The following is a 26691-nucleotide window of genomic DNA, read 5'->3' as shown; positions in this document are numbered from 1 at the left end:
CACCAGCTCAGACACTCAGCTGTTGCTGCGCACGTACCACTCCTTTGTGGGAATCATAGAATGGTTTGGGTTGGAAGAGACCTCTAAAGACCATCTAGTCCGTCCCCCCTGTCATGAGCAGGGACATCTGCAACTCGAGCAGGTTGCTCAGAGCCCTGTCCAACCTGATCTTGAATGTTTCCAAGAATGGAGCATCTACCACCTCTCCGGGCAACCCGGGCCAGTGTTTCACTACCCTCATCGTAAAAAATTTCTTCCTTATATCTAGTCTGAAGCTACCCTCTTTTAGTTTACCACATAATAAACCACACGAACTGGAAAAACACTCAGAACAGTACCAAATGAAGCACGGGGCTGGAGATGCCACATGGGTGGGCTCGCAGGGAGAAAGTGGGAGCGAGGGAAATCGACTGCAGGTCCTCTCGCTGGGACACAGAGGGGACACGGGGCCAGGTTTGCTCAAACAGGCGCTGATTTATTCAGCTGGAGAATGGAGATTACAACACCAGAAAACTTACCAAACCTGCAGCCCAAAATGCATCCCCAAAAGCCGCATGGAGCGTGAAGCAAACCTGGAAATAGTGTATGAAGAGAGAAGCTGAGCTTTTTAGGTCTCCGAGCCTCTCTCGGTGGCCCACGCTGAGCATATTTTGCAATCCCTTTCCCGCAAAGGAGGGCAAAGACCTCATCCAGCAAACTGGGTCGCTGCTGGGAGCAGCCCAGCAGTGCTGCCTTTGCCTGATCCCAAAAATCAGCCTGGAAACCAGGGCTGGCAAACACAATTGGAGCAGAATTGGGCCAGGGGCCAGCAGGCAGCAAGGAAGCAGCGGTGGTGCAGGCGGTCAGGGTTTCGGAGGCAGCAGCTGGCACCACAAGGTGCCAAACTCGCCATGCAGGACGTCGGTCCGTCCCCCATGCCTGAGGTTTTGTTCCTCTCGGCAAAAGGAGGCAAGGGGGGTAAAACCATCCGGTGGTGCCCAGCAGCATACACAGCAACAAAAGATCTTGTTCATTTGGAAAAAAAAAAACAACACACAAACACAACACACCAACAAAAAACAAACCACAACCCCAACAACGTTAAAATCATTCTGCCGATACCACTGGCAATTGTTAGCCCAGTCATCATCTTCACAGCTTCTTTTGCCAATAATGACTTTGCTTTTCTAGCAACACCAGTGTGCATGTTATTTAGGTCAGTTGGGGCTGTGGCAGCTTCTCCCCCCACCTCACATCTCAGCTGCCCGGTCTCCTCATCCAAATGCCCGGCAGCTGGGCTAGTGGGAACACGAGGTGCTGTTGGCCACCTGGGGCTTTTCCCAGACAGCCATCAGAGATTGCCGGCAGCGCGGCTCGGAGGGGACATCGGCTCCTTCAGGCCACGCTCAATTCCCATCAAACTTGGTCACTTCTGCACAAAAGGCCACATGGTTCTCTGATCAATACCGTTTACACCATGGTACTAGCTCACATAATTAAATAGCATTGAGCATAAAGCCAATAGGCACTACCAGGCAATGACAAACAACCCTTTCCCTGTGCAAAATCCCATCCCAGGGTGGATTCATTTTCTTGGAAGCATCAGCACCAAGTGAGAAGCCCGTCCATGCAGGAGGCAATGCCCAGCAAGTGGCATCAATCGAGGACTTCACGTCAGCCGGCAGTGAGGTACCCACCGAGCACTGCCAAAAGCGCTGCGCTCGCTCAGCCTCTGCGGGGCACAATCCCACCGGCGGCATCACAGCCCCGGGCACCCCAAGACCCTCACATCTGCAACGCCCCCCATTCAGGGTGTGCACGTGGGTGTTGCTTTCACTTGTCAGGCAAACAGCCTGGGACCCTTAAGGTGGGAAGTTCACAAGGTCCCTGTGTACAAAGCCACCTGCAAACGCCTGCCCCGAGACGGGGAATTTGCCAGAGTGTGCCAGAAGGAGCTCAGGAGGGCTCGGAGGCAGCACCAGTGGCTAACTGCAGGGCTGATGCAGGGAAAGATATCAACGATGAGAGAGCGACACTGGATGTAAGTTTGGAGGACAACGAAGATCATCACGTCCCATGTCACACAGATAACAGTCGTAAACTGCTGGGGTAGTGCAGGCACTGCAGATAGTTCAAAAGTTCAGGAATTGTTTTCACAGATAAGAGCCTCGGTGATGGAAGTTCCCCGCTTCTTGCTGAAATAATACAGCTGTAATGAAAATAATCATTGTACCAAAGCAATTAAGGATGCTTGCCTTGTGCAGTTGACTAAACAGGTGTCCCCCCCCCCGGTCACAGGTCATTCTGGATTGCTTCTGAGAAGCAAGCCAAGACTGATAATGAAGCTCAGAGCTGGGAAGCATCTAATCGCTTAATTGAACACAAGACATTCCTCTTCTTCCTCCCAAGGTATCCCTTCAGAGCAAAGCTTGCATGAGAGCATCACGGCGCTGAATTGGGGACAGGACCACAGCAGAGACCCCTCTGTGGGGCTGGCAGCAAAGCAGCCACACAGCCCATCTCCCCAGTGCTTTCAGCCACAACGCCAACCCACTCGCAAAGTTTTTGTCTGCTCTGCCCTCCTCTCCTCCACCCCCACCTTGGAGCTTTTCAAAAAAAATTCAGTTACAAAAAAAGGAAGCAGGTTTTTAAAAACAAAAGAGACATCCCGTGGGCTCCTCAATCGCTGCCTGGCAGCCCCCACCCACATAAAAAGTCTCCAAAGCACGCAGAGAGGAGTTTGAAAGGCTGGATTACAGCACTGGGGGTGGAGGAACTTGCCTGAAGCTGCCTTTTCACTCGCTATCAGCAGCCAGCATGCCCTGCACAAGCCACCCCGACCACTGCGAGCAGCTGAAGCGTGAGGTACAGCTTGTGCTTTGCCAGCTGGATTGCCTCCGTGGGGCTGAGGAATGGAAAACCCGCTTTCATCAGTGCGCTTGAGTGCAATCGACTCAGAAAAAAATATGGCAAAATAGCGAGATCGGGTGAGATGCATCCCTCTCGGCATCAGTGGCCACTGAAATGACAGTGCCCGTGTTGTATAATCCACGAATCCCTCTGGACAGCCGAATCCCGGTTCAGACCTAGCTGATATATTCATGCAAAGGGGAGGATGAATCCTTCCCAAACATCATAACCTCTCCAGGCTTGAGCAATAAGCCTTGGGCAGTTCTGGAGGACTCGCTGAGCTGGGAATGGAGACAGTGAGTCTTCCAGGTGTATTTCAGGGCAACTCCAGCAGTTGCTGCTCTGACGACCACCCTGAAACCATCCCACCACTCCCACAGTTAAGGGCTTGCCTTGCTTGAACAGCCTTCAAAGCCTGCTAAACCGTCACTCGGGCCAAATTCAGTGCCAAGGGAAAGGCAAGGGAATAACCCAACCGTGTTGAAACACCTGGACAAAATAAACTTCCCACTGCAATCATCTGAAATGGCCTTGGCCCATCAGGGTGGGCTGGCAAGCACAGTGGGCTGGTATCTCACCCGTGTTGTGCTGGGGGTGAGCTGCCCCCTCTTCTAGAGCATCTCCTCCAAAACCAAGGTCCAAGTGAGGCTTTTCCAGCCCCCTAGGTTGACCTTGCTGTTTCCTTCAGGGCCCGTCTCATGCACCGCGCAGGCAGAGCCAGCCCCAATGAGCTCCACAGCACTAACAAACTCATGACACAGAACAGAGCCAGCACAGCCAGCGGTGCCGGCCCTGGCAGGGCACTGAGGGGTCTGCAGGGGGAAAGCATGATGTAGTGCTGGGACAGATGAGGTCTCTCTGGCTCTCCCAGCAGTGCCTTGCTGTGATCCAGCAAGCCTCACTGACCCAGGAGCCAGCAGGACCACTGGGAATGGAAACTGTCCCTCCATCAGCTGTGTTTTCAATTAAAGCCAGGCACAAGGCTTCGCATTGCTTCCCAGACAAGAAGTGACTATGTCATTTGTGCAAGAGACTGCTGAGACATTCCCCAGCGAAATCCAAGCCCGCTGTGTCACCAAGACATCAGCAGAACACACACGTGCCCTCCGCATTGCCTGCACTCAATTACAGCCCCATTCATTGCAAGCTTTCTTACAGTTTTTGCAATAAGAAGTTGCTGGGACAAACGCAGAAGGGCAAGGGCAGGTCTTGGTGTCACTTCCAGGAAGGCAAAGCTCTTAAATACATGTACAAATTCCAACCTGAGATCTCTGTGTCTGGGAAATTATCCAAAGTACTAAACAACCTATTAGCTCTGACCCTGACATAATTGAATCTGGGAATTTAGTAAGAGAGTCTGTCTCTCCTAACAGCGTTGAAGATAAAGCCTACCAGATCGCAGATAAATTGCTGGCATTGAGGAAATCTTCTGCAGTAAACCTCTCTGCTGCACTCAGAACGTCAAAGGACATATTCCCATGGTGTACGGTGCATCAGTCATACAATACTATTAGCTAGCACAGGTGGTATTTAAAGAGATCGCAGATAAGAGTTTACAGAGACTGCTTGCTAAGTGCACAGATAATCCTGCTCTTCTACACAGGAAACTGCGGCTTCTTAAAAACAGGTTTAATTTTGTTTATGATTTTTATGAGAAAATTAGAAAAATTCTGCTGTTACATATGATCCCTCCTGTGCAAACAGTCCTCCTGTCACCTGGGCTGCTCGCAGGGCAGGGGAAACCGCCCCCAGAAAGCGGAGCAAGGAAACCTGCAATGCTCAGCGGCTGTGACGCTGATGATTTTGGCCACGCTGCCGCATCCCCTGTCTTTATTACAAATCCTGGAATAAATCTGCTGCTGGCTGAAGGTATCCAACCACGTAAAAGCAATACGCTGGGGCTGAATCCAGCACTGCAGAGCAAATATTCCTCATCCCCCCCACCCTACAAGGGCATTTCTTTGCATCGATATGTAGCAGTAGGGTTAGCTCCTTACCAATGGCTCCGCACACAGTTAAGCATCAGGATAACAGCACCCAGGCAGTAGCAGGCAGCATGCGGAGAGCCGAAGACTCGGCTGAGCGCTCGCGTTTTGTGCTCCCATCTGGCTACCTGAAGAGACAACAGAAAACAAAGCGGGTGGTTGGAGGTGCCAGCGCACATTCCCTGGAGCGTGAATCCCACCGCCTCAACCCCGTGCCGGGGGACACACTGTCTGCATGGCTTTGTGCAAGAAGCAAGCAGAGGCGACTGATGGGACACGGCTTAAACCAAGCTTAGGGATGAAAGCTCTTTCTCCTACCCATACCATCCCCTGCATTACACATGCCCTTGCGTACCAGGCCAGCCAGCATCACTGAGGTACAGGGGTATAAGGGGAAAAAAAAAAAAAAAAAGAAAAAAAAAAAGCACCCTACACATCAGTTTTGGAGAATACATGGCTAAGGCTGTCCCTAGGCCACCAAAGCTGGCAAGCCCCTGCTACAGAGTCTAGTAGTACTCTCCCAGAAGGGGAACAGATCCCTGGATAGGGGACAAGCCACCCAGACACTCATCTCTTATTTTCTGGGCTCCATCATCTCCTACACCCAGCCTTAGGGATCATACCTGGCAGGAACAAGGCCATCCTGCTCACTCCAGAAGAGTTAGCAAGCACATTCCCCAACACCCCCCAAACAAGACCTGCCAGCTTTTTATCCAGGCGGAACCAGCTGCCCTTCGTTAGCACTCGGCAATTGTAGCCATTAAGGGCTCACCTGCACTCCTCACCCATCCCTCTGCGGCTGTCTCAATGCAACCCATAGAGCACATCCCCAGGACTCACATGTACACAAGTGGCATCTCTGGGGAGGCATTAGCATCCTTAACAGCACACTTTTCTCTGGCTGCAATTTTAAGCTCTGTGTTCGGCAGAAGCTGCGGGGGGGCCCCCTGCCCAAACCACCTCGCAGCTGAGGAGGTGCCTTCTCACCCCGGGGGGAGGCTGCTGCACGCAGGTGGCTGGAGCTGCTCCCAAAATCTGCAGCACTGCATCCACCCAAGTCACCAAATCCAGGACCCTCATTCTCAAGCTGATGAAAATCCTTACAGCTACTCATTTCGACCTTTCCCACATCCCTCAGGAAGCTGCCGCTGTATTTATCGCCTCTTTTAGGCTCTATTTTCAGGTGCCAAGCGTGGGGTTTGGATCAGACCCTAGATACAAGCCAGGCAGAGCACACCTGGGCAATGAAGCGGGAGGTGGGAGTCAGCAGAACAGCTCGGCACCAATTTGCTTCTCAGACACGGCTGGCACTTCATTAGCTTCAAATGCACTTCACTCCCCCGCACGGAGCCCGGGCAGCTTTTTGGGGGGCACCTGCAACCCAACTATTCATCTACTCTGAACGTATTTGGTAATTTATTGGCTCTATTTGAGCAGAGAAAGGCAGCTTTGCAGGTCCCGCTTTCTTCCCAGGCTGATGCAGATGCGTAAAGTGCTGCTGGTGGAGGGGGATGGCTGGCTTCAGGAGGGGAGAACGATGAAAACCTCCGATAAGCAGGGCACTGATTTCACATGCTGAGAGCTGATTCAATTAGTTATGCAATGATTGCTCTGAAATTACAAATCCACTCATGACAGAGTGAGCTGCTTCACTGCCTTTTTCTGGCTGGTATAAATAGTTTGTATTCTAAATTGAATTTAAAACACCGTGCGTCATGCTGCTGCTAAAACAGGAGCTGCTGTTTGAGTGCTGCGAGAGAAAGAAATATAGGGTGAATTACCACCTTTGGAAAGTAAAAAGAAGTGACCATACAGGTGACTGAGTCACAGATGGAAAAATGCAGCCACGTGCCAGTTATCTGTACCAACTTCCTAATTCCCTGGAAATTATTCTGGCGGCGTCTGAACGGATGGCAGCTCCTGGCTCGTTTCGAGAGCTTCGCAAAGCATCTCAGCCGGCGGCACAGCTGAAGCTGAAAGAGAAGGCAGCGCCGCCGGGATCAGAGGGGAGAGCGCGTGTGCCGCTGAGAGCCTTCGAGTCGGCCTCGTAATTAGCCTCACCTTTAGAAGGGCACATCTGGGCAGCGACGGAGCACAGTGGAGCGAGGGGATGCGTTTCTGAGTCCTTCGGGGCAGCAGCCGGCTTGGCTATGTCGGGATCGCTCCCAGCGCAGCCCAGCTCATGCTGCGTCACGACTCCCCGGCTGGGACCCAGACGCCAACTTTTATTTAGCTGTCACAGCCTTCAGATGGGACCCCGGGCTCCTTTCCGAGCCCGCACGGGAGTCATCCCGAGCAAAGCGGAGCTGGAGCCTGCGTGGGGCTGGAAGCAGCGGCTCCCGCCAGGCCCTGCGGCAATATTTCAGCAACAATTAATTTGTTCCGGTTCTGGTTCTATTCCTTGAACAACTAATTAGTTCTGGCTCGGTTCTAATTTGCTAATTTTAGTCATTTCTAGCTAATATTAGCTCTCGTTCGACCTATGGCTACGCAGCTGGCTTAACGGTTTTATAAAATCGTGAGCCGACGTGTTATTATTTACTGCACGACGGATGCAAAATGTTCTCAGCATCCTCCACGGCCCTGTGCGGGACACGGCAGGGCTGAGACCTGCAGCCTTCCCGGGAGGGCTGCGGCTATTCCTGGTGTCTGTTTGCTTTCCCAGTTGAGGCCGGCACCGTGCTCCCCACGGCCGAGCAGGGCACCATGGGGGAGAGCCCCACGCCACGGCTGTGTCCTGGTTGAGGGAGGAAAGGGAGCGTTTTTAATTTTCTTCCAACCTCCGAGTTTGGAAATGGAGTTAATACAAAGTTTCCTGACTTACCCAAGGGTCAAAGCAATAGAAAAATTCAAGACTCCTTTTCCAAAGCTCCCAGCCCTCTGCTTTCACTTTAGGATACTTGGTGAGGGCTGTAAGTAATTTTTTTAATGTTTCCCCCAATGCTCGTTATTGAAATAAATCAACGAGCGGATGTGGCTGCAAAGCCGGGGAGTGCTCTTGGGTCCCATGTTCTGCCTTTGGCAGGCCGTTCCGGCGCTCGTCTGGGGCAGGCGCAGCCGGCTGATGTTCCCAGGGAATTGCTTCCTTCTCGACGTAAATTCAGGGCCGATTTCTATGTAACTGAACTGAGCCATCTCCCCAATCGCTCGGGCAAGTGTGTAAACAAAAATGAAAGCACCGGCATGTATCCCCAGTGGCTGCCCTGATGCAAAATGGAAACGCTCTGAGTTTTCTTTTCTTTTTTTGGGCAGGCAAACCTCCCTGAGCCACCTCGAGAAGGGCCACAAATATCCATTCGAAAAGCAATTTCGTCTCACCAACCTGCCTCCGCAGCTGATCAACGGGAAATGCTCTTTACAGCTCTGTGTGCATGGCAGACCATTGCCTCTCATTAATATTTAGTATTTGTTTCAAGGAAATTGATTATTTTTGTCTGCCATCCAGGGAAGCTGGCTTTTGAACACGCTACATTTTAATTTGCTCAAGCCCAGCTCTGAAATAGAGACTTTGTTCTGTTTCGCATGACTCCATTTCTATATCGGGCTCGCCCCAGAGATGGGGAACGAAACCAGATAGCCCAAAGGCTCAGGTCGAAGGGACGTTTTGCATCTCGATGCTAATCAGCTGGTCTATGTCCTCACATCGCCCCATCGCCACAGTACCTGAAGAAGACTGTGTGGGTGCTAGTGAATTTAGCCTTGCGGCATGCCAGGGAGGCTGGGATGGGTTGGCAGCACCCTAAAACCCAAGGGAAACTGAGGCACTGAAGGGTTGAGGTGAGCGGCTGCTTCCCAGCTCTCCGGGGAGCAGGGTGGCAGGGCTGTGCCCACATCCTGGGAAATCCCAGACCCATCGCCTACCTGGGGAGACGCACTGCCCACTTCTGGGGATGCTCTTGCCCTGGGCAAACTCTTGGCATAAAAATATTCGGTGCCCAAGACCACACTGGAGAAAAGACGACAGTGAATAGGATACGCTGCCTTCACCATACCTGTCTTGCAGTATTTGGTAGCAGGAAGGATTTTGCCCCATCACGTGGGCTCTGGGAAGTGACCCACTGAGAGACCCGAAACTCAGAAATTCCATGAAAAGCCCAGCGGAAGAATGATCAGCTCTTCGGGGCATGTCTGCATGCAGGTCCCAAGAGGATGCATGTGGGTAGGGTGAGCCCTGGATGCACGGATGATTCAGCCCTAACTCAAAAAAACCCTAAAGACAGAACTGACCTGAGCAAATTTTTAAACTCTCTCCTTCAGCCCGGCCTCTCCAAGGCCAGCCATTGGAGTGCATCTTCCTGCCGGTGCTGGGGCAGGAGAAACCCCAACTCTGGACTTAGGTGGCTCCATGTGAGCATCTCCCATTGCAGGAGATGTGCCCTGGCTAGCTTGTAACCCGATGGAATGGCAGGAAACCTGACGTTACCCTTATTTCACCTACGGGGACCAGAGGCACTGATCTGTTCCCCTGTATGAAAAATCCATTTTTTCTTTCTGATTCCCTGGAATCCCTCATTAAAGCATAATGACATTCTCTGCTCTCCGTCACTGCTTGGATGCTGGAAAACAACCCCTCTCGCAGCTACTATGTTTATCTAAGAGACAGGGAGGAAAAAGATACAGCTGAGCACCCAAAGTGTGACTGTGGTGCTCCCGGGAGTGAGCAGGGAAGCAGAGCCAACGCGGAGCAGGCTGCAAAGTAAATGCATGTCCACCTCCCGCCTGCGAGCGCCGGGGCTGGCTGACCTTTGCCGACCACCAGAGGAGACGGCCTTTCTGGCTGTCCCGAGGGACCACGGAAGAAATGAGCGTGGCCTGACCTTATCCCTCCTGATGAACCGCGCTCGAGCTCCTCTGCAGTCAGCAGCACTTGGTGCGGACGGTTTATTGCCCACGTGCCAGTAGGGACGCGCCAATGGTGCCAGTTGAGCACTGTGGCCAGGCTGAAAGCTCCAGCCTGGGCTCCTGCGGCCACTCAAGGCAAATATCTGAGTGCTTGTGCCAGTCCTAGGTGAGAAAAATTCTGCTTTTCTATGAGATTGCAAACCTCAGGAGAGATGGGAGGGGAAACCGCAGGGCTGGTCCTGGGGAGGACGGTGCATGGCAGCCCCGAGGGGTGCGCGGGGGCAGTTCCTGCAGCTCTCCGGCACAACACGGGCACAGCGCCGGGTCCCCGGCACAGGAACAGCACGGACCAAGACTGGCATGTGCCCATGCGCAGCCTCATCCCGAACACCGGCCCACTGAGCGCCCGCCCCAGCACCGGGCACCGGCACCGACTTTCCGAAGGCATGTGCAGAAAACGCCCCGGGGACTGGCGTGCCACTGGCAGCAAGAACATGATTAGCAGGAGCTCTGGGCAGCGAAGGCAGGAGAAAAAGAACAGAACAAACCACGGTTTAATTTGTACAAGCTGGTAATTATAGTTGCTATCTGTCTGAAATCTCTATTGAGTTTATTTAAATATGTTCTCCGTGAAGGCCATTCAGACAGGAATTATCAAGGTGTTGCAGCAGAGGAGATAATGCCATGCAGTTTTCAACAGATCAAGGGCTGATTAGGAGGAATTAATTAGCTGCTTAAACAGTCCTTGACTCGCTGCAGCAATTAGCCGTCACCTCCCCGCAGTCACGTTCCCCGTGCAGCAGCGGTGGTGATATGAAGTGCCTGTTGGCAGAACTGCCTTCCCCGCACCGCCGCTGAGTGCCGGGCCAGTCTTGGGTGGGTGCGTGGCCCCGGGAAGGTGCCCAAAACCCTCAAGGTTTAGCCCGTGGCTGGGGCTCGGTGGCTGGGCAGCGGTGCGTTGGGCTGTGGTGACTCCCTTCCACCCGCCTTGGTGCCCATCACCTTCCCATTGCCGCTCAGTACGTGTACATCCATTGTGATTCCCAACACGAGGCAGACAATGGACATCTTTCCTCTTCCAGCCTTTAGCTGTCCAGTCCCTTGTGCATCCACCATCTGTTATATGCTACGAGCCACCAATTCTCAGCTGCGTCCCACCACTGGGGCCGCCTGATCATCCAGCAGCCTTAATCCCACGTGCCATCACTTGCCATCCCTTTGGCGGGGCGGGAGCATCGCCCCCCACCTCTGCCCATCCGAGCTGTCTCCCAGCCTTCCCCAAGCCCTCATCCCACCCAACCCTGACTGCTGCAGCCCCTCCGTCCCACCGCAGCCCCGCTCGGGGTCCCTTGCTGCTCACCCCTCTCCCTCCCAGTGCAGCCCATGGCACAGGACCCAACCGCAGGGCGCAGCCGAGGTGGGCACCGGCTCCGGGGCTGGCTGGGAGCGGATGCCACAGGGCAAGCACTCAACCACGGAAAGAGATGGTTTCACAGAGCTGCCTGGGGAAAGCCAGCCGAGCCGTGCCTGGACAGACACTTTACAGAGGCACTCGGAGAAGTCGGCACTCGGAGCAACTGTGGGACCACTTAATGTCCCTCCTGCCAACACAGCACCCCAGGGGAGCTGGTCACAGGCTGCCAGCTCCTGCCAGCACCCCGACAGGCTCAGCTTTGTTTAACTGCCTCCTGCCTGCACTGGAGAGAGCCACGGCGGCTCTGGACTACTCCATCTAGAGACTAAGTTATTTCTCTAAAGGCTTCTCAACTTGCAGGCACTCAATTACGGAGAGCCATGAGACGGTAATGGAGCCCGAAAGCTTTTTAGCACATTATTAAAGCCCTGCAAAGTTCCCCCACTAAGTACTGGAGCAGCAGCTTCCAGTTCATGCAATTAAAACACTGAAGCGATATTAGAAGAGACAGGCACCGTCTTAATGGTTTCATGTGAGCTGTAAGGAATAGGCTGCCCAAGGAGGTGGTTGAGTCACCATCCCTGGATGTGTTTAAGAGCCGTTTAGATGTGGTGTTGGGGGATATGGTGTAGAGGAGAACTTTGTAGAGTGGGTTAGATAGTTGGACTCGATGATCCCAAGGGTCTCTTCCAACCTAGACAATTCTATGATTCTATGATTCTATGACTTTGCCCATGCAGTTGTAAAGATCTTTTTTATGGTAATGCACCAAGAAAAGAAGCACCCAGAGAGGGACTGCTTTCAGCAACAAGCACTGGGGACAACGCGTGACAGCCCATGCACATGGAGCTGGAGCAGGGCAGCGAATCCCCATCGGAACCGGGAGGCTCTTGGCACCCCAACCTGATGATCAGAGACCTGACACGTGTCCCAAGAGATGGGGATGGGCTGGCTCAGCCACAAAGGTCTTCCCAGAAGGCTACACCAATTAGTTTTTCCCTGTTCCCATTTCCCCACCAGTACGACAGCAGTAACAGCTGTCAGCAAGCTGCAGCCGAGCAGGACAGCTTAGCTCATCCATGTCTGCCAAAGGCTTTTGGTTTGGAAAGGAAGGCGTCGATTTGACTCAAGGAAGACTTTTCCATTGCCTTTCACGGACTCTGGATAGGGGGAGAGAGGGGAGTTGTTGTTTATTCCAGCCAAAAGAAACAGCAGCGGGGTTTCGGAGAGACAGGGTTTGGGTATGTAGACTGGTTACGCAGAGATACTGCGGGGTGGAACAGCCAGCTGGAACGACAGGGCTGTACACCCAGGTGACAGAGAGTTCCACGGAGGGAAAAAACACACGTTTGCAAGCTCTTGCAGTGGAACCAGAGGCTTGGAAAGCATAAAAGGCTGCAAAAAATACGAGAACATCCAAGAGGATGAAGAAGAGAACCACCTACAAGCGGAAAGCAGGGCAGGCTCCTCTCCAAAACCAAGGGGCTGGTTGTAGAGCTGCAGCGCTGAGACGAGCCGGCCTGACAAACCCTCGCTGCCCGCAATGCCCATCGCCCAAACCACCAAGTAAAGAGGACAAAACACAAGCTGGAGCGCTTCTTCTAATGGCTCTTCCCTGAGAAACGCCGCCGCCAAGGGGTTCAACGAGGCCAGTCTGAGCACTTCGACACAGGGAGAAGAGTAAAGTGACTCCACTTCTTTAGAAATGGAAAGACACCTGTTAAAGAAGCCCAGCCTGCCTCCACCATGTATGAGTTTAGCCTAAAAAATAATGCCCCCTCGCACCCATCCCCAGAGAAAGTAATTGGACTGAAACGGCACAGGTCACCTCAGCTAACAGCCTTGAGTTGGGGAAACAAAACAAGCCGGCAGGTAAACAGATAAGGGTTTCATAAGGACTAGGTACGCTTTACCTCAAAGCCATCCCTTGAGATTACCTCCACACGAGTCTTTACCTTGAATCCACTCATGATAAACAGGTAGATAATAAATTTCATTTCTCTAATAGTGCTTATGTGATTTGTCAAAGTACCATCTCATTAGCTGGCTGCAATAAAAACAAGCCCCTGCTTAACGTACACCAAAGCAGCCCAGGTCCGTCGATGTTCCATGAGCCACATCCTCTCCTCTTCAATAAAAACAAAAATGACACAGAATATGGGCTGTATTTGCTCGCAATTTCCAACACAAAATCTGAACAGTTTCTCCTCAAGGCAAGACGCTCATGATTTATGTCTGAAGAGCTGGAAACTGAAGGCAGGTGATTTTGAGTAATCCAGGACGAGCTGTGTTAATTAATTTTGAGAGTGGGCATTGGGAGCCCTTACGAGCAGCTCCCCGAGACTGAGCAGGGGAAGGGTGATGCGCTGCAGCCGCAGAGAATCAGCCTGCATGGCCCGAACTGACTTTCCCAGCCAACAAAACCCATGGAAAAAGTATTTGCAAAATAATGATTTCTCCAGAGCGCAGCACGGGATGGAGAAGGACCTTTCCAGTCCCAGTCTGGGACGTGGTGGGGACAGCCAAGCACCGGGAGGGACATGGGCTGTGCTGGGGAACGGGAAGCAGCCAGCTCCTCTAATCCAGCAATACAACCAAGATTAGGGAAAGGCAGAGGCTGCCGCTGCACAAGTATTTAGGGCTCTGCTGAAGCTCGGAGGGAAAACAAGAGCTGCCAGATGAGCATCTCGTGTACAGGACAGGGAAGCATTTTGCCCAGTGTTTTGCCGGATTTTTTTTCCTCATCTTCTGTGCTCAGATGACTTTGCCCACACTCAGCTTCCCACTGCACACACTTCCTAGCCAGAAAACCACAAACCTCCTATTTTCACACATTTTTCTGAAGCTCCAAGCATTTTCTCTGAGCGAAACAGGTCTGATTTTGCTCAGGCAGTCCATAGCAGGCACCTTCCCAAACCAAAGGTGTGTGTCGGTCTCTCGAGTGAGCGAGACTGTTCTGCCCATCTCACATCCTGTATTTGCTTTATTTTTTTTCCCTGTTGTTCATACTCACGCACCACTAAAAAAAAACCAAAACTGAGGAAAGTGCCTGAAGTGTTACACACGCAACCGCTTTACCAAAACAGGCCGTCTACCCAAAAGACCCATTTTCAAACAAAGCGATCCAACAATAGCACTGACGATGTTTGAACTGGCATCGATTTAGGCAGACAAGCTCTTTGCTGCACCACACTGTCAGCAAGCGCTCAGTACAAATGCCACGTTACAAGACAAACGCCTCTCCTTTTTTTTTAAGACTTCCCTTCTATTTTCACGCCTCCGTTCTGTTGCGTTATTTCCAAATCAGGCCCTGGATCCCAGCGGATCCACAGTTCTGAGGTCAAGTCCTTCTGAATTCGCTGCCGACTTCAACGCCTTGGATTTGGTTTTAAATGTGGGGACAAAGCTTTCTGTCTTTGTCACAAAGCATCCAGCCTGCTCTTCAAAGCTTTCCAACCACTGCTGCAAACCTCTGGTTCAACTCACTATCACCGTTGCAAATAAAGTCAGCCTGATTAAAAAACAGTCATTTTAGCTGGAATAAAAAAGGACAGACTTCAGTAAGTGCATCCGATGTAAGAAATATCCTCTTACTGAACTGAGACAAGTCTTCACCGGCTCCAGGTAAAAGAGATTGAGGTCACCTAACGCCTCTGACATTTCTTGCAGCCTCTGATTCATTGCAAAGAGACCGTATAAAGCCATACCAGAGATGTCAGCTGAATCAAGTGCTTCTTTGCCCTCCCGTATGACCTGTATTTAGTTGCAGCTCTGATATGCGTTTGGGTAGCGGGGGCTGTGTGAGCACCCAGCTCTGCCACCGTGTTCCCAACCAGCTGGACCTGTAGATGTGCCACTGCCTGCAACCAAAAACTGGGGCTGGATGATGCTGCAGTATTTCAAGTCGGGCAATTCTTCAAGCAGATGTGGCCCATGGGAGTGGAAATATTTTGGCTCTGCTGTCTTAAAGATTAAATCAGAAGCTCCATCTCACCCAACATACAAGGGTAAGAAGGAGCTGGCAGGAGCGAAGGGGATGGAAAAAGGCTGGAGATGACGAGCAAGCAGAAACCTCCTGAGACTCAAACACATCAGCACGCAACCACACAGCCCCACACGGAGGAAGAAAAAGCAGCTGAGCCATCCTGGCCCTGCCTGGGATCTTGTTTGATGTGAGGGCTTTCAGACCCGGGCATCATCTTTGCCATTTGCTCTCGTTAATAGGTTTGCTTGGATTCCAGCTCAGCCCAGCTCATTAGCCACACCGCTGAATCCGACACTAATTCTGGATCACTCCTATTGCTACAAATAAATAATAAAATTGCCTCCACGCAGGGGTTGTTTTCTTCCTCTCTCCCCCTAATGCAGGTCTGGTAGTATCTCATGTATCCGTTAATGAAGTCCATTATATCCAGAGTTTCTCAGCAAGTAAAAATTACAATCATTAGCCAGTGACTGACGAGAGACAGAAACACCATTTCTGCCCAGGCTGGCAATAACAGTACGCCAAGTACACGTCCCAGCGAGTCAAGCCTTGCTCTCCCGTAATATGGTACCCAATGTTCTTCATTAGCATCTCTCTTTTTAATAGAGCAAGACAGCGTCCTGCAGCAGGTCGCAATTACACACAACAATTAATTCAGGGAGAAACAATGACGGGTGTCGCAGAGGCACATTTTGCAGTGGGGTTGTCAGAAGGTGAAGTGGAAGATGACCAGGAACATTTTAAAACCCTGCCTAAAACCGCAAACAAAACAAGTGGAGGCACAAGTGAGAGCATGGTAGAGGAGACACGACTGGTTTTCTCGTAAATTGCTTTGTAATTTTTGTTTTAAATAGTAAAGAAACACAATTATTCTTTTGGTCGTAATACCCCAATGACCAGGACCAGCAGTCTTGGACCAGGACTTCTTGTGCCATTTGCAAACAACACACAAAGCCGGCTCGGCTTCTCCCAGAGCTGCAGCCACTCTCTCGCTGCCCTTTTGTGAAATTAGGGTTTAATTCTCTGGAATAAGTCTGCTAATAAGGACTCCCAACACACCCGTCCTTTGGACAGCGTGTACTCGCTCATCACTCCCCCGGGGGCTGTGATGGGAGGGGGGACGAGGAAAGGGGGAGAAAAGAAATAAATACGCCTTGCAGAGCACAAAATGCAAGAGAAACCTAATATCCCTTCGCAGAGTAGTGAGAGTTCGTTGGAAAAGGGGTACTGGTTGCACTGGCCGGGATTTTGGCTGGAGGGCCTCCCATCCTCTCGCTACTCGACATATCACGTTCCACGCTCCGTGTTAAGCCTCCCCTGGGAACATTTCCCACGGCGCTGAGGACACACATGTTTGCGATGCTGCTGTCATCCCGGCGGCCAACAATAGAGAGGGACAGTTTGATCTTTATGTAACACGGCCAGCCGCGCGCTCTGTTCCCCTCTCCTCGGGGATGAGATGTTCAAACCGCGTGGCACAACAAGTAATAACAATCTGAAGGGTTAAATACAACCATCACAGCTCTCGGGCTCGCTGGTGTTATCACTGGGGCTCCTGTGGGTGTCGATGGGTGTAACCACGTGCCCCATGGTCTTTGCTAAACGCAAGAAATGTAACCCAAAAGCCGAGCGAACAGTGAATCATCCCCAGACGCAGTGATCTGCACCCCAGGGGAGCCCCTTCACCCTTCTGCAGCCTTAAAGCCCAATGCTGAGATGCACGTATGAGCCCTGCGTGCAGTGCTCAAACCCTCTTACAGTCTTTTGCTCCATGCCTTTGTACCGGAGCCCTGCACGGAGGTGGATGGGGGAGGCTGAGCAAGTCCTTCCAGCTAAGGATCCCCACGCATCCACACCAGGGACCAAAGCCTGATGGTACAGGCAGGAAAGTAATGTTCCTCAGTTGGGCAACGCACTCGCTTTGGCTTCCGAGTACATCAATCTCTGGAAAATGATTGCACGACAAAGTCTCAAAATGAAACTAATTCATTGCTGCTCTCCAGCCTTGGGAATCAAATGAGTAACTCTGCAGTCATTGAAACAATGTCCTGGTAAAAATAAACAGGAAAGGGCACTTAATGGGAATGCTTCGTAGTTAAAAATATTGTATCTCATCTAAGGTCATTTAGTTTTTAATGGGAATGGCCATGTGTGCCCCAAGGTGGACTGATCTGGTACTACTCCAGTCCTGTTACGGGTGTACACTGTAGTCACAGATGGATGGATGGGGTTTCTCTTCCCAGTTCAAAATCCTCCCCGGGATTTTGCAGATTGAACATCTGCTGTCGGACTCACCGCAGAAAACACAGCTCTGAAGGAATAGGAACATCCAACTACAGGGGGAGATTTGGGGTCCCTCTTCTCTTGACCCAACAAGACTGACGAGGAGGATGCTCAACTTTTTCTTTCTAAAGGGGCGTTTCTACAGCAAAGGAGAGGCTCGAGCCAGAGACGGTCACGCTGAGCACCAGGCAGGCACAGAGCTGATGTTGGAGAAAGGGCAGGAGGCGAGAAGAGTAGGCAGAAGGAGTACTGTAAAGGATCATAAAAGCTGCATGTACATTTTCCTTCCCTGAAAATGTCTTTGTGCTGTTATGGCAAGGAGCTGTTACAATTACAGCTTCTTTTATAAGCAAAGCACAAACCAGATAATGAGCAAACCTCCTACCGCACAAAGGAGGCGACGAAGGCGTTCTATGAGCCCTGACGGTCAGGCTTCCCGCAACAGCCCAAGGCAGAGAAAATTGCTAAAACCCATCTCCATTTCACCCACTTCAGGGGTGTGAGCTGCTCGCAGCCTGCTTTTTCTTCCCAAAAGCACAAAAAGGATCACACCAAAAATGATTGTGCCTACACAGAGAGTGAGTGAAAACCCTTCAGCCAGACAAAGCAGCAGCTCGCACGTCCCGACCTGCAGAACAAGCCCACGTCTGCATCATCCCTGGTCTGGAGGAGTAAAAGGAGGGAACAAAAAAAGGTTTCCAAGGCAAAAAAAACAAGCAAGATAGTGCCAAATCCAGACGACTAGGTAATGCACTGCGGAGGTTCATGATTTCAATGACACACGGGAAAACCAGTAGCTCCTGCCAGCCTTCCTCTCCCTGACCCCAACATTTGCTGGGAGATTGGGGGAGTTTGATGAAGCCATACGCAGGTGCGCAAGCCTGGGGCTTCCAGCTTTTCTGGCAACCAAATTCATAATTTTCTAAGAGAGTTGCCCCTCCTTCCCTGCACGTGAGCAAGCACAGAGGTTCAGATGGCTTGGCAGGGAAAAGGAGAAGCAGGCAGCGGCTCGCTGGGCAGGGCTATTTCATCCCACTCCACAGCCCTTCCCCTGGGTCGGGGTCACCCTCCGAAATCAAAGCCCCTTGCTCTGAACAGCCAGGGCATGGCTGCTCCCATCGCTCTGCGGTGCATCAACCAAACCCAGGCACACTCTACGTCCATAACTCATGTCCTCCATCAGCGTAACACATCAGCACCAGCTTCCAAAAATCGACTATTTCTCCCTGGGTTGGGATACAGGGATTTCAAAGCTTTGTCAGGGTACCAATAGACAGAGGCATGTGAGGGAGCCGACGCAGGCAGCAGCCCTGGGGACAGTGCAGATACTTGTTTGCTTTAACTGAGATGAGGGTCCTAATATTTACCAAGAACCAGTGCCCGCCAAGCGCTGCTGTGATGGGACTGCTGAACTATTTGGTTTTGCACTCAAGAGAGCAGGGGTGTGGGGTGCTCCTGCCAAATGCCATTTCTAGCAACTCATGTCATTGGGGACACAATATAGGTGGAAAAGGGAAGGAGGTTTTTGCTTTACTGATTTACTAATCTGCTTTATTACCCATTTGTTACTGCTGTGTGAGCAAGTGGAGATAAGTGTCCCCTCGGACTTCATCAAGGGGGGCGAAAACAGAGAAAACAAGGAAGCTTCTTCTTTGGGCTACCAACCCTGAGTGCCACCAGCCTGCCACAAGCCAGATGCAGCACCCCCACCATGAAACCCCAATGCCTCCCTCTTCATTACGAGTCTCCAGGCACACAGGAGATGCAATTGCCTTGCGATGGAAGCCGGGCAGCGGGTCTTACGGAAATAACCTCCCAAGAGCACCCAGCAGACTGCGTGTGTCTGCCTTTCTTCGTCAAAGCAGCCTATTTTGGGAGATCCCATCCTTCTGGGAACTGGGCAGGCTTCTGCTAAACGGTCTGCGCCACAGCACAGCCGGAAAACACCCAGCTCATGTCTGTGATTGAGGCAGGCACGCAACCGGGGAGGCCCCTCTCCGGCCCCCAGACAGCCGATGTTCCAGGGGAGGCAATGGGTTTCTTCAGCAGCTCCCTGTGCCAGGGCTACACGCAAACGCTGCCAAAGCCCAGAGCCACATGGGAGAACCTGACGTCTTCCACGCCTCCTGGTCTGGGTACATCATACTACTTTCTTCTTAGCCTCCAGCTGCATTTTTTGCCGTGTCCCGTGGGATGCAGGTGGTCATAGACTTGCTGTTTCATAGACTAACATCTTTGGGCAACACCTCATCAGCGGGAGAAAGTGTTTAGCAGCGGCATAGCAGGATAGGAATGGAGTGGAACAGAGAGGAAAAGGTCTCTCCCAACTTCTAGGGTCTACAGATAAACCTCTGATGCATATGGAAACAAGACTCTTGGCTTAAATATGTCTTTTTCATCTTTTGTGTGTGTGTTGACTTATTCCAGCAGGGCTGCCAGCGGCCCGCAGTTTATTTTTAAAACACTAAACAAGAAACGTCCAGTATACACAACAAGAACCCTGGGTTTCTAGAGGAGCATTCTGCAAAAGCTAAAAATAGGAGGTTGCTTTTCGGGTCAGCTTGGCCATGATCCATAGGGGACTATGAGGTGAGAGACAGATTCTGACCTTGGTTTGGAGAAACGCTGAGCAGGCATGTCGCACACCAGCTGGATCCCAAATTCATGCTAGGAACGGGCATGGAAATGGCTCAGCCGCTCAAGCACGCCCTGCCTTGGCAGGTACCCGTGCACGGTGGCTGGGCAGCTGCTTGAATGATCGCCACTGCCTCGCCTGGAGCCCCAAGGGCTGAGACCCTGTCGGGCTCAGCACACAGATGAAGCATCTCAGCTCACAGCTGCCTGGCCAGGCTGGGCTCCATAATCCCCCCCGCCGCAGGCAGCTCAGCCTGCAAGGACATCGTAAAAAGATATTGCACAGCTTCTTAAAGAGGATTGAGACGAAGACACCACCACCCCTAGCTGGGAGGCGGCAGGGAAGCGGTGCTGGGATGAAGGATGCGGCTCTCCCTCAAGGTGACAGCGCTCCTAATTGTGTCACTCCAGCCGGCAGGCCGGAGGATGCGACCCAGTTTTGGTGCCTGTTATGTGGCTCGCAGCGGTGCCGACACACTGGAAAAGCTAAATTTAGGAGCCCAACAGGCACAGTGTTACACACCCGGCCAGAAGTCACTCGGTTACGAGACAGCCGGAGAATCGATGCCGTCCGCTCACCGCACGCGTTACAGCATCACTGCAGAGCCCTCGCTGCCTGAGTGGGAAGCGTTACCAAGTCTCTCCGAACAAAATTGCCACTAAATGCTGTTTGGGGGAGAAAAAAAAAAAAGAAAAAAAAAAAGAGCAAATCCTCGCTCTTGCTCGGGCATTGTAGGAAATGAAACCGGCTATTGCTGCCTGGTAGAGAGTCCAATTATGAATAATGTGCGTTCTCTCCCTGCACAAAGGATGAAAGGCATCGGAGCTGGGGGTGACATTTTAAGACCGGAGATGTAAGAGCGAATCCGAGCCTCGTTGCAAGCCCAGCTTTACCCCAATAAAGGAGCACCTTCTGCAGTCAATTGCCTTGCAGCGTAGCTTGAAGCCCCGCTATTGATCTAGCATCTGTTATAAGCAGATAATCATCGTCGCTGTGCCGTGGCTTCTACAACGGGATCTAAAAGCACTTTCCAGAAGATATTTGAGGGCTGTTTTTCCGCTCTCACCCACAGCTGCAGGCAGGCAGAGGTTTGCAGGGGAGCCCGGGAAACTCTTGCAGGTTTGCAAAATCTGAAGGCCAGAAAAGACCATTAAATCACTCAGACTCGTTCATCTCCCAACCCTGTAAACTAACCGGGGTGTACTCCCCGCGAGGCTCTGCCTGCCGCTCTGGCCCCAGCCCTCTCACAGCCATTTCATGCCCTGCAATTTCCTTTCCCCAGCGAGGTGCTAATGCACCACCGCTCAAATCCTTCCCTTCTGTAAAACAGACAGCGAGAGCTGCTGAAATCCCCCAGCATCAGGCATTTTTCTCCTGCCCCCAGAAGGTTTCTCAGAGTTTGGCTCACTGAGGTCTGCATCCCAACAGCTCCCGAGCTCCCGCCTGCTTCCCAGCAGTGTGGGGAGGTTTTGGGTCAGGCACCCTCCTCTGAGTTTAGCAAGAAGTGGTCAGAGGTAGGTGAAATCAGGCTGCCAGCACCTGCAAACCCCCCCCTCCCTGCCAGCACAAGCACTTCTTATCCACTTGGCAGATTCCTCTAGTCTCCAAAGAAGGAGAAAAGGATGGGAAATTAAAAATAAATGAACCAAGAGATACACATCCATCAGGAGCCAGGCCTTGTCAGCCCAGGTCCCTGTGCAACCACTTCTTTAATCAAAACCTCATGCAGTTTAAACGCTTGACAGAAGTCTAGAACAGAGATCTTGTTACCCTGAACAGGAAAAGCTGCAACCTTGAAGAATAAAATCACGTTTGTCTGATGGGGTCTATTTTCTTTAAAATCATGCTAAATTACGCTAAGCCCATTCCTAACTGTGACGTTTGAGGTTTCGCCCTACAGATTCCTGTGAGACGCATAGGTGTCTCGTGGGGGTCACCGGAGGTGACGGGAGGAGCAAACTCTTGGGCGGCAGCTGAAGATGTGCCATTTCCAAATCGGTCTGTGACGCCAGCCGTAAATTTTTAAGAGGCTCAAATCAAGAAAAGGATTGCTGATGGATGCGCTCCCCACTTGAAACTCACTTGCGTGATGACAGACGTCAGACTACCTGGCTTACGGCTATGGCACTTGCCTGTTTGCTATTGAGACAGTGTCAGAAACCTTCCAGCTTTCTAGAAACTGCCCGTGTGCCAAGGCTCAGCGAGCTCTTTAAAGCCTCCTGCATGCAGGTTATCTGCCTCTCCTGGCTTGAAAATGTTTGTCCCCGAGGAGCTGTTATTTAATACCTTCCTTAGTTACCAAGGGATGCGAAGTTTCTCCCACCGTTCTGCGGCTTTCTAAACACAGATGGGATTTATTGAAGTTTCTATCGCTCTGACCTCATTAACGTTTTACGGCACGGCTCCAGCGACGCGCCTACTCCTCGCCGGGTACCCCTCAACAGCCCCACGGTGGCTGAGATCTCCCGGCTGTGTTGAACATCCTTGGGGAGTTTTAAGCAACTTCATCCCCAAAACAGCTCCGCTGCTGCCTTTCAGGGCCTCGCCTGCACTGCGCTTCGCACAGGATCGTGGCTCCCAGCAGCTCCTTTCGTAACAGCCGCGGTGGGTGGGAAAGCAGAGACAGCGTGAGGAGGAGAGACGAAAAAAAAAAGGAAAAAAACAGAGAACAGTGCAGGAACACATCCAAGCTACGCCATGGACAACATAACCTGGGGGCCACCTAGGGACAGGAGGGATTTTAATTGGCACAGAGGGGGGAAGCAGAAGAGGGGGTGCGAGCCCTGGTTTCGGTGGGGAAATGCAGCAGGCAACCCCGGGGGGACGTTCATGGTACCCCCCAGCACATGTCTGCAGGGAAGATGGTGGGAATTAGGAGTCCTGAGGCCTTTTTTGGAGAGCTTTTCTCCCATGCAGAGAACAGGAGGGAGCATCAGCACAGCCTGGCTGGAGTCCTGCAAATTGCCCCACTTAGGCTCTGGTCTTCTAAATTGCTCTCTTAACCAAAGTACATAAATCGACCTGACAAGCATCAGGGTTTTCTGTGGAGCCACACTCCCCCACAGCCTTCAGAGTTTGTGCTTCGTCCCCAAACCCTGCCAGTTTTGTCCCGAAGAAATACGCCTGGTGCTTACCAGGGCAAACACCTCGCTATGCTCGAGGCCTCGAGATGCGCCTCCCCATCGGCCGAGCACTGCAGGGAGCCGGGCTTTCCCCACCACATATTTATTCAGAGGCGCTGCACAGCGAGGACAACCCGGCGCCAAATTTTGCAAGAGGCAGACCTGGCCGGAGTTCAGCAGAAACAGGGAATTAAGACACTGAACTAAATCAATGCATCCCCACCCGATTTCTACCCAAATCAGGAATTTCACGCACAGGAGGGGTTTTGACCAGGGTCCCACATGACTTATTAAGCAGAGGGAGCAGAGAGTGCTTGGCATGGCACAGAAATCCAGCTTTTGCACTAAAGCTCCTGCGAGCCCAAAGTAATTCAGATGCAGAAGCGATCTCAGCTGCTGGGAAGGAACTCAAACAGCAAAAGACAAAAGGAGACTGTGCAGGGACGACGCAGAGAAAGAAAGAAGAGCTGCTGGCTAGGTGCAGGCAGGGGACACCGATCACATGGGAAAAAAGGATGGGGTAAAGGAAGCAGGCCAGGAAAATCCAGGGATGGCTGGGGCCACTCCTGCTAAAATGCACCCGACAGTGGGGCCTTACTCAGGGCTGAAGGTCCCGCAGCCCCCTGCAAAAGCCTTCTAGCAGTCCCTGGTGCGAGCCACACGGCGGGACTGGCAGAGCCTGAAAACGCCAGGGAGATGGGTGGGGGTCCGGGTAGAGCAAGCATATGGACAGAGGCACATGGACTGCGAGAGCCACCCGGCCCGCTGCAGCCAGGGAAACGTCTAGTGCCAGGCTCACCTCCCCAGAGCTTTCCACCAACACACCAGCTCAGGTTGCTCACTGCAAACCCATGCAGAGATGCCTTCTGCTCCCAGGCGCAGGCCCTGCACGTCTTGCTTGCAGTGCCACCTGCCGCCAACGGCAATGCTCTTCAGACACTGGAAGGGGACAACAGCAACGCAGAGCAGTGAACTTCCTGCTGTTACATCAGCCTTCCCTGTCCTTTAACAGCAGTCAAACTCTCGATCCAAAAAGCAACGCTGTTTCCCAAGCTGCTGGCGTCCCACGACTCGCAGGCGTAGCAGCAGACGCTAATAAAGTACTTTTTTTCTTTTTCTTTTATGCAGTTTCTCGCTGGAGCCGGTCTCTCCCCCCCGAGACCACATCCTGAATCTTCTCGTTCATTGATTCTTTATGCTAAATGATGACTCCGCAGTCGAAATAATGTGGCATATTCTAGTTCACATTTCAGACACCGTGAGACTTTTTAATAACGAGTTGCATGAAAAATTAGGGAGGCTGCAACAAAGAGCTCCGACGGAGGTTTCCAAAGTGACTCACAGCCAGGAGAGCCGCGCTTTTCCAAAGCCCAGCGTGAGACAATCTCTAGAGCCCCCACGCTCCGAGAGAGCCGAGTCCTCCCCCTCTGGAAAAATAAAGCCTTTTTAAGGAGACTTCCCCAGGGTGAGAATCTCTGCGGGGAGGTTTGGCGGGCGGTTTTGGAAATGTTGGCTGAGATGTCATCTCATTCCCATGAGCACTCGCGGGGAGAAGGTTTCACCCCGCACCTCAGCTGCGCTGCCAAGGGTGCTGCGGGGTGGGAGTCACCTTGTGCTGCAGCCAGCCTGGGCTCCCCACTTGGCACACTGACTCTGCGACGCTCCAAAACGGGGCCGGCAATGATTCTCGCTGCTCTTGCAGGGAGGTAGCAAACCACAGCGGTAAAGGGCAGCAGAGACTCTTCCGGTCTTGGCTCCCAAAGCGCCTATGGCACCCACAGAGACAGCGAGCATCACCCGTGCACAGGTATCACCGCTCCTGCCTAGGGCTGGCTTCTCGTAAGGCTTTGCAGCTCTGCCAGGCTTTAGCATGATGGAGGGGGAATTTCTTCAGGTTAACTTTTAGCTCGCTGTTTTTGCATCCTGCCATTCCCGCAACCAGCCGCCAACACATTTTAAGGGGAAGCAGCAGGCAACGTATCCAGCGCAGCCCCCCTGCCGGCGACTAATGCCATTTATGCTCAGTCCCAGTGGTGACCAGTGCCTGGCTGCTGGGGTGGGAAGTGCAGCACGAGGTGGCTGAAGGACGGGTTTGATTGCTCTGCCCCCTCTCCCAAGCTCAGCTCCCAATTCCTTCTGCATCCCACGCTGGCTCCCACCTTCACCTCCTCTGTGACACCCGTCACAGCCACCCCCAGCCCCAGGAGCTCTCTCTGCAGCACAGCTCCCCGCTCACCCACTTCTAACGCCTCATAACTGAGCACCGCTCACCCCACCCAGCCCTGCAGACTTCCCCAAAACAGGTCTTTCCTCCAGCATGGCCCAAAGGAGATCCCCCTGTAGGTGGCAAAGGAAGGCTAAAAACAACAGGGCAGACAGCACGCAGGCAGCTCTTACCACATTCCAGAAGAGTGGGTTGAAGGCGATGGAGAGGACAGCTGCAATGAAGCCAGAGTCGGTCACGTCCACGTAGCCGAAGAGCCGTGCCATGGCTGTCACATCCACCTGGGGAGGGAGAGCCCAGTTACTGGGGGTGCGGGTTCCCATGGGGGCATCGGGCGTTGCACCCGAATACGGGGCACTTCATCTCAAACCATACCCATCAGCTGCCCTGCAAGAGCGGACAAATCTTTAATTGGCCCCAAGCAGCACGTTGTTACGGCTTGCAAAGCGCTGTGTCAGGGTGCAAAGCCAAGAAGAGGGGCAGGAGATCCTCCAAGCCATCTCCCCCCGCACCTCAGGGGCACCGTGCTCTCAGGGAGCCCCCCCGAATTTGGCACCAGTGCCCAGAAGGACACGGGCACTGCGAGGACACTGCTGCTGTGGGGACAAGCACCAGCCTTACGGGGCAGCTGCCAACCCAAGCGTGTTTCCAAGCCGCAGGGAAAGGAGCACCATTTCACAGCGCCTCAGCGTCCCCAGGGACGGAGGACTGTCCCAGGGATGCTGGTCTGCGTGGAAACTCCAAGCAATGAACTGCGTCAGCCTCAAACTTGCCTTCCATAAAGAAAGAGCGATGCAAACCCCCTCCACAGTGAGGGGGGATAAATCCGCATTGTAAGAAGCTGCAAAAGACCTGTCTTACTTAATGACAACAACAACCCCTTGAAGCTTGCTGGTTTTCCCCCTTTCTCCTTTTAAGAAAGATATATTTTTCCCAGGATGGCTCCCTGACATTGTCAGCATTTTTACGTGCAACAAGCCATGCTGCTTCTCCCTCCCCACCCCCTCTCCCTGCAGTGGCATTTAGATGAAAAACAGCCAGCGTCTTTTTCTTTTTTTTTTCCAAAAACTTTGAAAACAAAAGACAAAATAGCCCAGCCCAAGCCCTTCCCTTGCCTGAATCAAGATCAAGACAACATCGAGCCGTGGAAGGTTTTTGCTTCCCAAACACAGCTGTGTTTGCAAGTCCTTCAGATGCCAGGGGACAGGACAGGCTCAAAAAAGGCATCCGCTCCACCTCACCCATCCCGGACAGAAATTCCCACTGGCTCCTCACAGGTTCTTCGAAGGAACCAGAGCTGCAGTGGGATTCA

At 52.4% G+C, this 26691-nt stretch overlaps 1 protein-coding gene across 1 annotated transcript in view; it reads right to left on the bottom strand.

Moving 5' to 3' along the window:
* The window catches only part of PEMT (phosphatidylethanolamine N-methyltransferase), a 38528-nt gene extending 12871 nt beyond the window's left edge, over positions 1 to 25657 (bottom strand). Inside the window, exons 1-2 of the mRNA XM_009889195.1 lie at positions 25553 to 25657; positions 4887 to 5002 (exon numbers count right to left, since the gene is read on the bottom strand). Coding sequence (XP_009887497.1) covers positions 4887 to 5002; positions 25553 to 25645 — 209 coding nt within the window. The 5' untranslated portion in view covers positions 25646 to 25657. The remainder of the gene's footprint in view (positions 1 to 4886; positions 5003 to 25552) is intronic.
* Between the last annotated feature and the right edge of the window lie 1034 nt (positions 25658 to 26691).

The sequence above is a fragment of the Charadrius vociferus genome, unplaced genomic scaffold, assembly GCF_000708025.1.
Source record: "Charadrius vociferus isolate BGI_N301 unplaced genomic scaffold, ASM70802v2 scaffold787, whole genome shotgun sequence".
In the NCBI taxonomy this organism is placed as follows: Eukaryota; Metazoa; Chordata; class Aves; order Charadriiformes; family Charadriidae; genus Charadrius; species Charadrius vociferus.
The sequence above is the reverse complement of the archived record's forward strand: the minus strand, read 5'-3'. Positions and strand labels throughout refer to the sequence as shown.